At 37.0% G+C, this 13,059-nt stretch overlaps 1 protein-coding gene across 1 annotated transcript; it reads left to right on the top strand.

Annotated features, from left to right (window-relative positions):
* The first annotated feature begins 7,076 nt into the window (after positions 1-7,076).
* On the top strand, positions 7,077-12,197 carry LOC108681093 (UDP-glycosyltransferase UGT5-like). The gene is made up of 7 exons (XM_047884233.1): positions 7,077-7,100; positions 7,556-7,807; positions 8,376-8,609; positions 8,815-8,979; positions 9,981-10,203; positions 10,868-11,087; positions 11,543-12,197. The coding sequence occupies exons 1-7, from the start codon at positions 7,077-7,079 to the stop codon at positions 11,850-11,852; spliced, it is 1,428 nt and encodes a 475-aa protein (XP_047740189.1). The 3' UTR covers positions 11,853-12,197.
* The last annotated feature ends 862 nt before the right edge of the window (positions 12,198-13,059 follow it).

Genomic DNA, 13,059 nt, shown 5'->3' with positions numbered 1-13,059 from the left:
TAAAATTCAGCAACTATTGTTTGGAAAATCTGGCTTTTTGCTTTATCTTGTATTTACAAAAAGTATTGCTACCAGAAACCTAATATATCTCAACTCAGTTAGTGTTCTTAAACTCGTAGGTAGATATTAATTACGCCCCGAGCACTGGCTTGCAGTATCCGAACACAATATTGCGATCACAAAACGTTAATGACTAACAAGAGCAACATAGGTTTCATTAAAATACTGAACTTACCACAAGATGAAGTTATAAAAACATTGCCTAAGTTCAAATTAGAATACAAAGTTTTCCGTGTTAGTGAATACATCTCAGAAACATCCAGAGTTAATAGAGCGGTACGCATGTTATAGGCTATTGTATAGCCCAACTTCACACTCCTGTTTACATTCCAATCCGTGGGTAAGCAGGCTAGAGATCAGAGTAGGGCTTAGTTTAGGGCTTAAAGTGTGCGAAGTTTAGGGCTTAAATCCATTGCACATTGGTCCACAGCCGTAGCTATACATAATATAATTTGGAATACTTTGGCCTAGGTAACCTTCTCAAATGGCCCCCCTAATCTCGGTTTAAAACAAGCCAGAATGAACCTATCCAACGTTACTGACTGCAAGTCGGTGGAGAGTCCGGGCAATGTGAGTAGGTTAAGCCCGAATTGGTTAGGCCAGATATTCTTATAACCATATTAACCTTTATCTTGTTTAAGGGGTGGCTGAGGACTTACGGTGGCTATGGTTGTGGCAGTGCGATACTGATTTAACTTTAAGACGTTCCAGCGTATTCTGAGGCTTTCATCTGTGAGGCTGAATGCAGGTATTACATGCTGAAGCTGGACGTTGATTCACGGGCTAATTTAAGAGTAAAAATTGTGGCCCACGAGCACACCTTTAGTGTTTTTTTGTGACTTTCGTCTATAGAAGCTTCAAGCAGAGATTTGGCCTCGTGTCGAGTTTTATATGGTATGATTGACTGCAGACACGCAAGCCCTACACTTTTCCAAGAAATTGCATGCAGTGTTAGAGGGAACATTTCCCAGTCTGGCAAAAAAAGATACAAATTATTAGAGTGCAAGCACGATCATAGTGCAGAAAAAATACGACCGCACGAGCAAGAAAATTACTGTATGCAATCAACTCGTCAAACATGGATGCAAAACATATGTAAGCAAGAAAAATTTGCTCGGCCAGAATTTTGTCTCACTCCGAAGGCGAAAAAAAAACATTTCAGAAGGCTCAGCTGCGTGGCTAACCTTGCACGTTTGAATCAATCTCGGGTGTTAAATAATTTCAAAATTAGAAGAAACTTGGTATTAAATAACCTAGGTGCAACAACTGTAAAAATGCAGCAGAAATAAAACAGATTTAACAATTTTCTGAATCTTTTCTAGCATTTTTCAATACGTTGATCAATTTTTCCATTTAATTTTATAGCATGCATCGATCGTCACAGCTTTGGAGTACTTCTAGCACTGAACACCAATAATGACTTACAGCGCTAAACATCACTATTTGACTTACAGCGCTAAACACCAATAATTGATTTACAGCACTAAACACCAATAATGACTTACAGCGCTAAACACCACTATTTGACTTACAGCGCTAAACACCAATAATTGATTTACAGCACTGAACACCAATAATGACTTACAGCGCTAAACATCACTATTTGGCTTACGGCGCTAAATACCAATAATTGATTTACAGCGCTAAACACCGATAATTGACTTACAGCGCTAAACACCAATAATTGACTTACAGCACTGAACACTAATAATTGATTTACAGCGCTTAACACCAATAATTGACTTACAGCACTAAACACTAATAATTGATTTACAGCACTAAACACCAATAATTGACTTATAACACTAAACACCAATAATTGACTTACAGCAATAAACACCAATAATTTCACTAAACACCAATAATTGACTTACAGCACTAAACACCAATAATTGACTTACAGCACTAAACACCAATTATTGACTTAAAACACTAAACACCAATAATTGACTTACACCACTAAACACCAATAATTGACTTACAGCACTAAACACCGATAATTGACTTACAGCACTAAACACCAATAATTGACTTACAGCACTAAACACCAATAATTGACTTAAAACACTAAACACCAATAATTGACTTACACCACTAAACACCAATAATTGACTTACAGCGCTAAACACCGATAATTGACTTACAGCACTAAACACCCATAATTGATTTACAACGCTAAACACCAATAATTGACTCACAGCACTAAACACCAATATTATCGACTTACAGCACAGAATGCCAATAATTGACCTCCAACACTTAACACCCATAATTGACTTACAGCACTTAACACCAATAATTGACTCACAGCGAAAAAAATAGCAAATAAGTTTTTGCGACGACTGTTGCTATTTGTTCAAGAATCTTTCCATTCTTCTAGTAAATTTTGCAGCAATAACATTTTGATATTGAGTTAAAACAACACTAATTTTGTTTGTTTATTAATTACATTAAAATGAAAATAAATTTTTTGGAAGTCCAAAATACTAAAAGAAAAGTCACGGAGACATTATACACCGAATAATGTCTCCAAGACTTTTTTTACACCGAATTTGTGCAGCAAATTTTTGGTAGAGAAGCAAAGCCCTGAGAAGAATTTGATTGGGTTGATTTTAAAGCATTTTTGAAGATGATAAGATGATGGACAAAATGTGAGCTGGTGATATCCAACATGGAGGGCTAACCGACGTTTGTTTTCCCTCAGCCTTCACCAAGGGAGGACGGTGGACGTCGAGCTCACAGATCTGCATGGGCGTCTTTGGGAGATTTTAGTTCTTCTCTGAGCATTTTTTTCTTTAAACTTAAAATAGAGGACAAAGCATCCGTTTGTTCACTTATTTTGTTCACCAAACAAACATACGTTTGTTCACCAACGAATATAAAGGACGAACTAAAAGTTGAACTATCAGGTTTTGGTGTAGTGATGGCATTCAAGAACGAAACTGACGTTTTGGCTTATATATGTAGATTAATTTTGAATTAAATGTTATGGTCATTTTCCGCGAAGCCTAATAGCAAACTTTTATACCGCTTTGCTATAAAGTTTCATGAGTCGCGTAGAGGTTACTGAAGAAGCAACGAATATAATTTTGAAAGTTGAAAGTTACCGCCTTTTAAGTTAATATCAGCAACTCGTGTCGAGATGCATTTTAATTAGTATTTTTTACAGCAAGACATGAAATTCGCATACAAAGAAAAATTGGTCGTTTTGCGTATTTAAATTACTAGTCCTTATCCAGAATTGATAAATCAGTAAAAATTTCGGCACGAAATCAATGAGTTGAATCTGATCTGCTTTAGTTATGAAGGTGAGTGTGTTTATCAGTTTTTTGGATAATTCTAAAAGAAAATTTTCTGTATTGTTATAGTTCATATGTTTACAGCTATTTGCGTATTAAAATACATGGCTAGAGATCTAAGAATAATATTTTCAACCTCCGGCCATGGGCCACATCTAGACCGCGATGTTCGCTCACTCTAATAGAATAGAATAGGAATGTCGGCACTGAGGAAATAGGCCCATGTCCTGTATCCGATTCTTGTACTTTTCGTCACTTGATTCCACAAGGGATCCGGCCTTATGAACCCGATCTTTCCATAACTGACGAATTGATTGAGATTGCTGCTGGACTTATTGCAAGGCTCGTCAGGTGCTAGGCATTTCAAGACTGAACATATGCTCCTGGCCTCCTTCATAGCTTCGTCTAGTCTGTTCTAGAAGGCGTTCATACTCGGAGCGTCAACGATACCTTCAGGGAGGCTGTTCCACATGTCAGTGACTTGAAGCGAAAAGAAATGTTGTCGTATGGATGTGTTACAACGCAGTTTTTTATTTTATAGCCGTGGCCCCTGGTCTTGGTTCTTGTTTCAAAATCCAGTAATCCTTCTGAGACCTAAATGGTATATCACATGGCATTTCACAACCTTGCACGATTTTACCTGCAGTTTCGTTAGGTTTTCTAAGTACGTACCATAACCAAATCCTAATATTCACACTACACATCACAATATTCACTATGCCTTAGGAATGAATTTAATTGCGAAAATCGGGTCATCGATCTCCAAGCGTTGACTTCGTACAGAGAGGACTAAATTGTGAATTATGATTAGCAACCGACGTTTAAAATAATGAGATATCATTATAACCGAGCATGAGGTCACGATCGAATGTCGGTAATGTGTGTTTTCAATAGTTAGTGAGCTATTATTTCTTATTTTATTTTTAGTGAAAATTGGGATAAAGTCATTGTTTAAAGTCATTAGTTTTAAATTTTTGTGTTTCAAGTCTTTCGATCATGAGTCGTGTCTATTATAAGAGAAAACCCGCATAATTATGTTCATCATACAAATCTGTCAACGTGTACAATTGTGCATTGTGCTTGGTCTATTCAAAAATAGTTGAATACATTTTCCTGTCACAGGTCAACTTGATACTCACAGCCATCGTGATGATGGCTATACAAATCCAAGGCTATGTTCAAGACGTAAATCTGCCGCCGTCAGAGGAGTCTTACAAAATATTGTTCATGGTGCCTGGGATCTACCCCAGTCATGTGAAAATAATCCTTACAGTTGCCACGGCCCTCGCTGACCGAGGACATCAGGTGAGAGCAGCTCAGGGGCTGTACTATCAATAATCGCAAATGTACGTAGTGGTCTAAGTACAAGTAGCTGCCTATAAGTACTTTATTTGTTGTAGGGGCTTAAGCACAAATAAAGGTCTTCGTACACGTAGCGGTCAAAGAACACGTAGCGAAAGAAGTGCACAAACGGGCTTAGTGCACGTAGCGTCCCAAGCACACATGTAGCGGCCCATGTGCACATAGTAGCTTAATTACGAGAACAGTTTTAACGTCCTTACCAATCCGGTAGTTTGTAAATTTATAGCTGGATAAATTTATATAGATAGCAGTGCGATAGCTTTTTAGCGATAGCTGAAGCTCTGGCTATAAATTTACGAACTACCGTATTTATAAGGGCGTTAAAACTGTTCTCTTAATTCAAGCTTTGATTTTCAATCTGTAGTAGCTTAAGTACACATAGAGGCCTATCTTCACGTATCGGCCTTATAGTAGCTGTAGCGTCGAAGTATATGTGATGGCATAGGTGCACGAACGGGCTAAGTAAACTTAACGGTCTAAATACACGTAGTAGTCTAAGTACATGTAGTAGCCGCAGTGCACGTAACGGCCTATATTTATCGTCATTGATTGGTGTGCTAAGCTTGAACAGCGGTCAGTGATTGGCTGACGAAGTTTTTAATTCGTAAGTATTTTTAATTTTTGTTTGGCCCCAGGGTTCCACTTTCAATTCATGCACGTTTCGATGACCAATTTGTCTGTTCATGTAGTGTGATGTATTCATTCCATGTAATGTGCCGCATTTATGTGTCATTCACCCCTAATGTTCAAATGCGACAATTCTGTCCAATGTTTCAACTCAATACTTTATGTTCTAGTAGCTTGGGCTTATAACATAACATAACATAGTGATCTCGGCTCTGAAGTGTAGGCCTGATGTGGCCTGTCGCCGATTCTTTTCCATTTCGTGCCTTGTTCATAGATCTAAACTCGTGTCATTTGACCGGATCTTTTCATGACTGGCGATAGTTTGAAGAAGCCACTAGACTTCCACCGGGTTCGATAAGGAGCTAGGCATTTCAAATCTGAACATATATTTTTCCATAGCTTTATCTAGTCTGTTCTTGAACGCGTTCATACTTGGAGCGCCAACGATGTCATCGGGAAGGCTGTTCCACATGTCGGTGATTCGAAGCGAGAAGAAATTTTGTCGCGTGGAGAAGTTGCAGCGCAATTTTTTTAGCTTATAGCCGTGGCCCCTGGTGTTGGTTCTTGTTTCAAATTCTAGTAACCCTTCAGGGACCTTGTAACATAACATAGTGATCTCGGCTCTTATGATAGGAGTTATTTACCAGTATGCTTAAATTATCAAATTGTGAGCATCTCACCCGATTTCCTTCGAATTCATTTTTTTATTGTAAAAAAGGAAAAATTAAAATGCGATATCGGACATCGCTATTATTGTGGTATAAATTAATTATTGCATCCTGGTAAGGAATATATTATAAAAATTATATATGTAGATATTATAAATTAATATTATATATAATACATTTATTTATTATAATTATATATATATACCTTGGTAATACCGCGGCAATTATTAGTTGACGTTTTTCAATGAGTTATTTAGGTAAAAGAACCTTTCCTGGCTGGACCTAACCTTAGTAAAATTGTAAAAAGTGTCTGAAAAAACATTTTTCACACCTCTAACCAGAATTTTAACCCTAACCTATAACGAGATTTTCGTTAATTAGCATGTCGCATAATAGCGTTCATCTTTTTTTGTCTCGCACTATTAGCAAATACTAATCATAGGTAGATTCTGCGACATTGGCACACTCCGAGACAGTAATTGTGCGACATTTTGTTGCACAATATGCCAAAAATGTCGCGCTATTGTCGACATTATATAATATATAAGAATTTAGAACAATTACCGGACAGAATTGGTAACATTACCGGACAAGGGGTACAAAACAGGACAAAATCGAGTCCGGTAATTAACTCTGCTATTAGTTTGTACTTAAAAACCGGACACAAAAATAAATGAACTACACTTCCGGACATTCTAAAAAACGCCAACCTCGTTAGGTTAGGGTTAGAGTTAGGGTTAGGTGTGTATAAAACCCTTATTTACGTTGCTTGACACCTTTCTACTAAGGTTAGGTCCAGCCCGGTTAAGTTCTTTTTACTTTTTTTAACAATTTTGCTTACGTCACTGGGCCAAAAATAAGCATAGTCCGGTAAATTGTTACTATATATTATATAGTAACAGTAATTGCACTTTACCGAACTATGCTTATTTATAAAAATTTTGCTTATATATATATAAGTTCACTTATCCGGACTTTAATTTTTATCGCGTCCGGTTATTAAGTACGAACTAATTGCAGTGTACGCAACCGGACGCGACTTTGTCCGGGTTTCCAACCCATGCCCGGTAATGTTACCAATTCTGTACGGTTATTGCTGGATATATATATATATATATACACATATATCAATTATATATCTTCCATCAATTTCACCTTCTAAAAGGCCGTTTAAATATTGTTTGATCTTAGAATATAGGTCCTGTGAATCAATTTGTTCGCGCGACTTTCATTTATGCCGGGTTTTTCCGTGTACCAATGAAAATGTTTGGTGAGAAGTAAAAAGTACGTTGACTATAAAGAGGTCGTAAACTGAATCATATTATTGATTCATCCTTACTCCAGTAAGACGTAAGCTAGATTCATCCGCCTTTCAAGCACGTTAAAGATCTTTTGTTGATCGCTGGATGTGAAATTCGAATTTCATCGTTAATTCGAGCGCAAAACGTTAAAAAATTCCTCTTTCACTTTTATTATCTAATATTTGTTTTAATTTTTGATTTCATAGATAATGTACCAATTACCGTTTTTCCATTACAGATCTCGGTTATCGGTGGCTCACTCGCCATTCAGCATCCCAACATCACATATTTATACAACCCCGATTTCAGTGAAGCCATTAAAAAGTATAAATATTTTGATGCCGTTGACGATGGCTGGAAGCACATAGAGCACACGAGGAATCTGATCGCTTCTGCTTTTGAATCTGCGTACGCATCCGAAGAGTTTATGGATGTTTACCGACGGCGTAAAGAATTTGACCTCATGGTGGTCGATCATTTGGCCTTAATAGTGGGTTAACATGAAAGTTATGTTTTGTATAACTCAATTTTTACATTTTAGTCTTACATTTATAGCTGCGTTGCATGTGAAATCACTCTCAGTTGAGGAATAGTTGAGATATTTAGATTGGGACCATTGAGTCGAATTGTAGCTGTTTGAGCTGTAGATGGAGGTTAATTGATGTCGTATGTCCAATTACGTGGGTGGCACTGTGTTACTGAATAGCGGACAATTGACTAGGTTCCAAAATTTATTTTTTTTTGGTACATGTGCGTGTGTGTATGTATGTGAACGGAAAGTCAAACGATATTGTTTAATGTCGTTAAATTTTAATTAATCTTGTTCAACCAATGATGGTTGTGCAGTTATTTTAACACCAGCATGAACAATAAATTGAACCACATAGTTCCGTTTTCCTTTCAAGTTGAAATTAGCGATCATTGTACTATATATTTGCAATTTTGAATCCCTACGTGGTTCATTCGTACAAATAAATTCACGCACTAAAATTATCAAATTCTTCGACAGAAGTAATTTGATATTTTTCAATATTACAAACAGAAGTTTTTATCTCCAGGGCTTGGCACCATTCCTGCATGAGAGCCCCTTCATAATCTACTGTACGACTATGTTGAATCCACTGCATAGCGCCAACATTGGCAACATTCACAGTCCCGCAGTTCTGTCGAGTTCCGTAACAGACTACAGGCAACCGTACTCAGCTTTGGACCGCTTGAGAAATCTTTTCACGACCCTGGCGTTCGCTGTTATTTGGAGTATTATCGTGAGGTCAAAAGTCGACTCTGAAGTGGTAAGTTGTTGTAAATGTGTTGTATTATGCGAAGTCATTTAAATCAAATTTCAAAACATCATTATTTGGCGCGCAGCCAAAACGATCATTTATGTACATATCTTGCATATGGTGGACCCTAACCCTAGGGAATGTGTATCCTGTGTCCTGTATACTTATCATTCCGATATATCAATATTAATGTCTGTCTTCCGTTGTGGTGCAGATTTCCAAGCGGTTTCCTCATGTGCCATCTTCGTACGAGCTGGAAAAGAATGCAAGTCTCACTCTAATAAATACTCACTTCTCGCTCGACGGGCCAATTCCTCTGCTGCCCAACCAAGTCATGGTCGCCGGCATGCTGCTGCGACCCGAGCGTCCTCTACCAGAGGTATTAACTACACATGCGATGCTTGGACGTTGTGCCACTATAGTGGCGGCCAGTAAAACTTCCAAATGCTAAAAACATTGTGTCACTATAATGGCGGCCAGTACAACTTCCAAATGCTTGGACATTGTATCACTATAGTAGCGGCCAGTAAAAATTTAAAATACTTAATGCCAGTAATTATCCTACTACTGGCCTCGTGTAAAGAGTTATTGGATCCTTTCCTAGTCATGCAGTAGTACCTATACACGAGGCAAAAGCATCGTAAATAGTGACAGAATTTGAATGTTTTACTGGGCTCTTCTACTGTCCCGGGCCTATACTTTCAAAAAAAGTTAAGAGATCGTAAGTTCATTAGCCAATCATTGACGGCATTTCAAGGAAAATCCACCAATCATAGACAAGAAAATAGAGCGTAAATACTTACGTTCACTTAGCAAGTTTTGAAAGTATGGCCCCATGTGTACAAGTACTTACGAGTACTCTTCCTTGACTTGTTCGATTTATTTATTAAATGAAAATCAAAGAGATTCAGCAGGCAAGCCGTGTTGTGTATATCACAAAAGTTTTCAATTAACGCTTTTTGTGCCTACGAGCTATATTTAGCGTGCTTTTTTATTATTAATACTCAGCTTAGTTCTGAACTTATGTCTTCCTGTCTCATAAAAATTAGCGATCAGAGTTATTATTTCATATATTAACGATCGGCTAGCTGGAAATTCTAATGAATAAAAGACTTTGTAAGCAATGTTTTCTGACGATACAAATTGTTTGCTATTGCATACAAATGTGAAATTATGAAAATTTGAAAACAAATTACCCATGTTTATAGCACAAATAACGCATTTACCAACTTCCATATTGAATTAAAGTATTGCCTTCCTTGACCAAGCAGTATTAGATTACTTAATCTATGAGAAGCATTTACCTTCATCGGAATAATGAAGAATTTGTCGTAGTTTGAGATAATTTTCTTATTAATAAAAGTGATCCTTTTCCATCAGAAAATCGAAAGCTTTGTTCGAGGCAACGCTTCAACGATCCTGTTTAGCACCGGCACTTTCATTCGTCTGAACACTATGCCGGAGAAATTAAAGGAGATGTTCTTCTCGGTCTTTTCAAAGTTGCCGTATAAAATCGTTATGAAGTATCACGCTGAACCAGAGGAATTTAAGAATGTAACAAATATTTACTTCTTGGACTGGATACCTCAGAGTGACCTATTAGGTAAGCTTATTCTACAGCCTTTTCATATGCCATTATAGAATAGAAGTGTCAGCACTGAAGAAATAGGCCAATGGCCTGTTGCCGATTCTTATACTTTTCGTGACTTCACAAGGGATCCGGCCTTTGGAACCCGATCTTTCCATAACTGACGATTGATTGAAATAGCTGCTGGACTTATTGATGCCATTACACAATTGGATAACTTCTAATCCATTTCATAAGGAGAAAAATTCAACTGGACTGGAAATAAACTTTATGAAAAGCATCGACCCAAGTATCATGCTGTACCTGAAATTAATTGTTATTCATAACTATAATCAAATATCGTCGTAGATAATGGAATATGTTTTCAATTGACGACTGCGCAATTTTCAATGTTGGTTTTTATTTTGTCGAAAATTAGACATGATATTCAGTGAGAAATTACTATAAATTCCGTATTAATAAAAATTGGAATACATTTTTGTAAATCGTAGGTAGAATATGAAGTTTTGACTGAAAATTGTAGTGCACGCTTTCAAAGCGAAATTAGGGGTTGAAAACTGTTTATAAATTAATTAATAAATGACAAGTTATTCAATTATGATCATTGAATAATGTTCAAAAGGAGAATTTCAATCTGCAAGTCACTACAAAATTTAACTGTTCAACTCTACGTTCTAAGCCCACGCCAACACGAAGCTATTCATCAGCCACTGCGGTGTCAACGGTGTTCAAGAGGCCGTCTATTACGGAGTGCCGATGATATGCATTCCTGTGCACGGTGACCATCATAAAATGGCTGAAAAGGTTCATCACAGAGGCCTGGGAATACGACTGGAATGGAAGAAAATTTCAGAAGAGATCCTAAATCAATCAATCCATGAAATAATAACAAATACCAGGTATGTACATATTATTCCTGATTTCAATCTGCAAAATATATTGAATAAAGGAAAAGTTTTCAAATCAGCACATATTTTATGAATGAAATTTTAAATTTGGAATGTGTCTGTTGGAGGAATGTGTGTGGAATGTGTTATCAGTGTGCAAATGAATGACTTCTTGTACGATAAATTTCGTTTAGTTTTTTAGACATTCATCATAAATGCTTGAAATTTTAATCAATATTATGAATTTGTTCTCATACATTTTTTTCTGAATGCAAAATAATGTTTTGCGCCGTCAAATCTATCAGATGAATTTGTAATCTCTCTATTATTTTAGTATCTTACTTTTCACGAACGCCGCTGGTGACCATATTTTTAAGCTGATGTGTACAATTTCAATATTTAATTTACTTGAACAATGTCAAGTCTTACATATACATGGCTAACATGAACAATTTTATCCCCCGCAGCTACCGAGACAAAGTTCATGAAGTTTCATTGGTGTGGAGAGACCAAATGGAAAGTCCCCTGCAAAGAGCCGTATACTGGGTGGAATACGTTGCTAGGTTCAGAGGTGCACCGCATCTCAGATCTCCAGCCATGGATTTGAGTTTGATACAGATATTCTATTTGGATTTGCTACTTGTAATTAATTTGTTTATATACGTGACGTATAGAATTGTATTCCAACGACCAAATTTCCATTTCAGCTCGATGCATCGAAATTTGAAGAGATTCTTCGGTTTCAGCCAAGAAGCAGCTCGGTTAAAAAGAGAGTAGTGTTTCACATAGCATTACTGTAGATGCGTTCATTATTGAACGTGTTTAGCTTGAACTAGGATATGAAAGCTTGAAATCTGATTATTTTGACTGAAATAAAACTGATTTGTCCATTAGAAAAAGGCTAGTTGGACGCTATAAAAAACATTATTTAATATTAGTGTCAATTGTTGAACGGATAGTTGGGCCCTATACAAAAATTATAAATAATGTGTTCAGCATTGAAGATAGAGCCAGGAAAGTTGGCCTGTTGCCGATTCCTGACTTCGAAGGATATTTACAGGTAGCTGCGGGTTCTGGACCCGAAAGTACGAGGTTATTTACGGAAACTCCCTGATTTGAAAACTCGCTACAAAGAACTAGTAAAGATATCATTGCAGTATGAATTTTATTGAAAAATACATTACCTGAATTTTTGTATCAGTTTTAAAGATGACATAACATAACATAGTGATGTCGGCGCTGTAGAGTAGGCCTGATGTGGCCTGTCGCCGATTCTTGTATTTTTCGTGATTTGTTCACAGAAGATCTAAAATCGTGTAAATTTTAACCGGATCTCTCATTCATTTCAATCGTGTCATTTGACATCGGACAAATAACGGCACCCATTGTCAATTAGAATATAACAATTGTCATTGTGATATTAGATAAAGGGTAGTTGGAAGCATATTGGAAATGTTGGCGATGGCTTTTAGTATGTGGTTCATCAAATGAAGTAGTGTCTTTGAACCGTCTTTCTAAACAATTGATTTAAGGCAAACCCATAATAAAATCACATTGAGCCAAGGAACTCGACCTAAAGGACGAATACGGTATCGAGTACGGAATGCTCGTTGATTCTAGTGATAAAGGAACGACCATTAGAAGAGTACACCACGACAGCAAACGCCCGCTGCTCACTTGTCCAATACAATGTGGCAACTGACTAGGCGGGACACAAAACTCCATGACTTTGCCTTTCTAGTGAAATACTTTTCGCCCTTTTCCTACAACATCTTGCTGCTTGGCATGGAACACAAAACAGGAAGTTTCCGTGAATAAACCTGTACGAGCTCTCATTTAGGTGACCTTAGAGACTCCTTAATCCCGATTTGCTACGGGCAAGGAAAATTCGCCAATTGCAATTACTTTCAATGAACTGTGTGTGCCTTATTTATAGTTATATGTACCAGGTACTTATTCAATTTTAACGTTCCTAAATAAATAT

This window comes from Hyalella azteca, unplaced genomic scaffold, assembly GCF_000764305.2.
Source record: "Hyalella azteca isolate HAZT.00-mixed unplaced genomic scaffold, Hazt_2.0.2 contig14929, whole genome shotgun sequence".
NCBI classification, from domain to species: domain Eukaryota; kingdom Metazoa; phylum Arthropoda; class Malacostraca; order Amphipoda; family Hyalellidae; genus Hyalella; species Hyalella azteca.
This window is presented reverse-complemented; position numbering and strand designations above follow the sequence as displayed.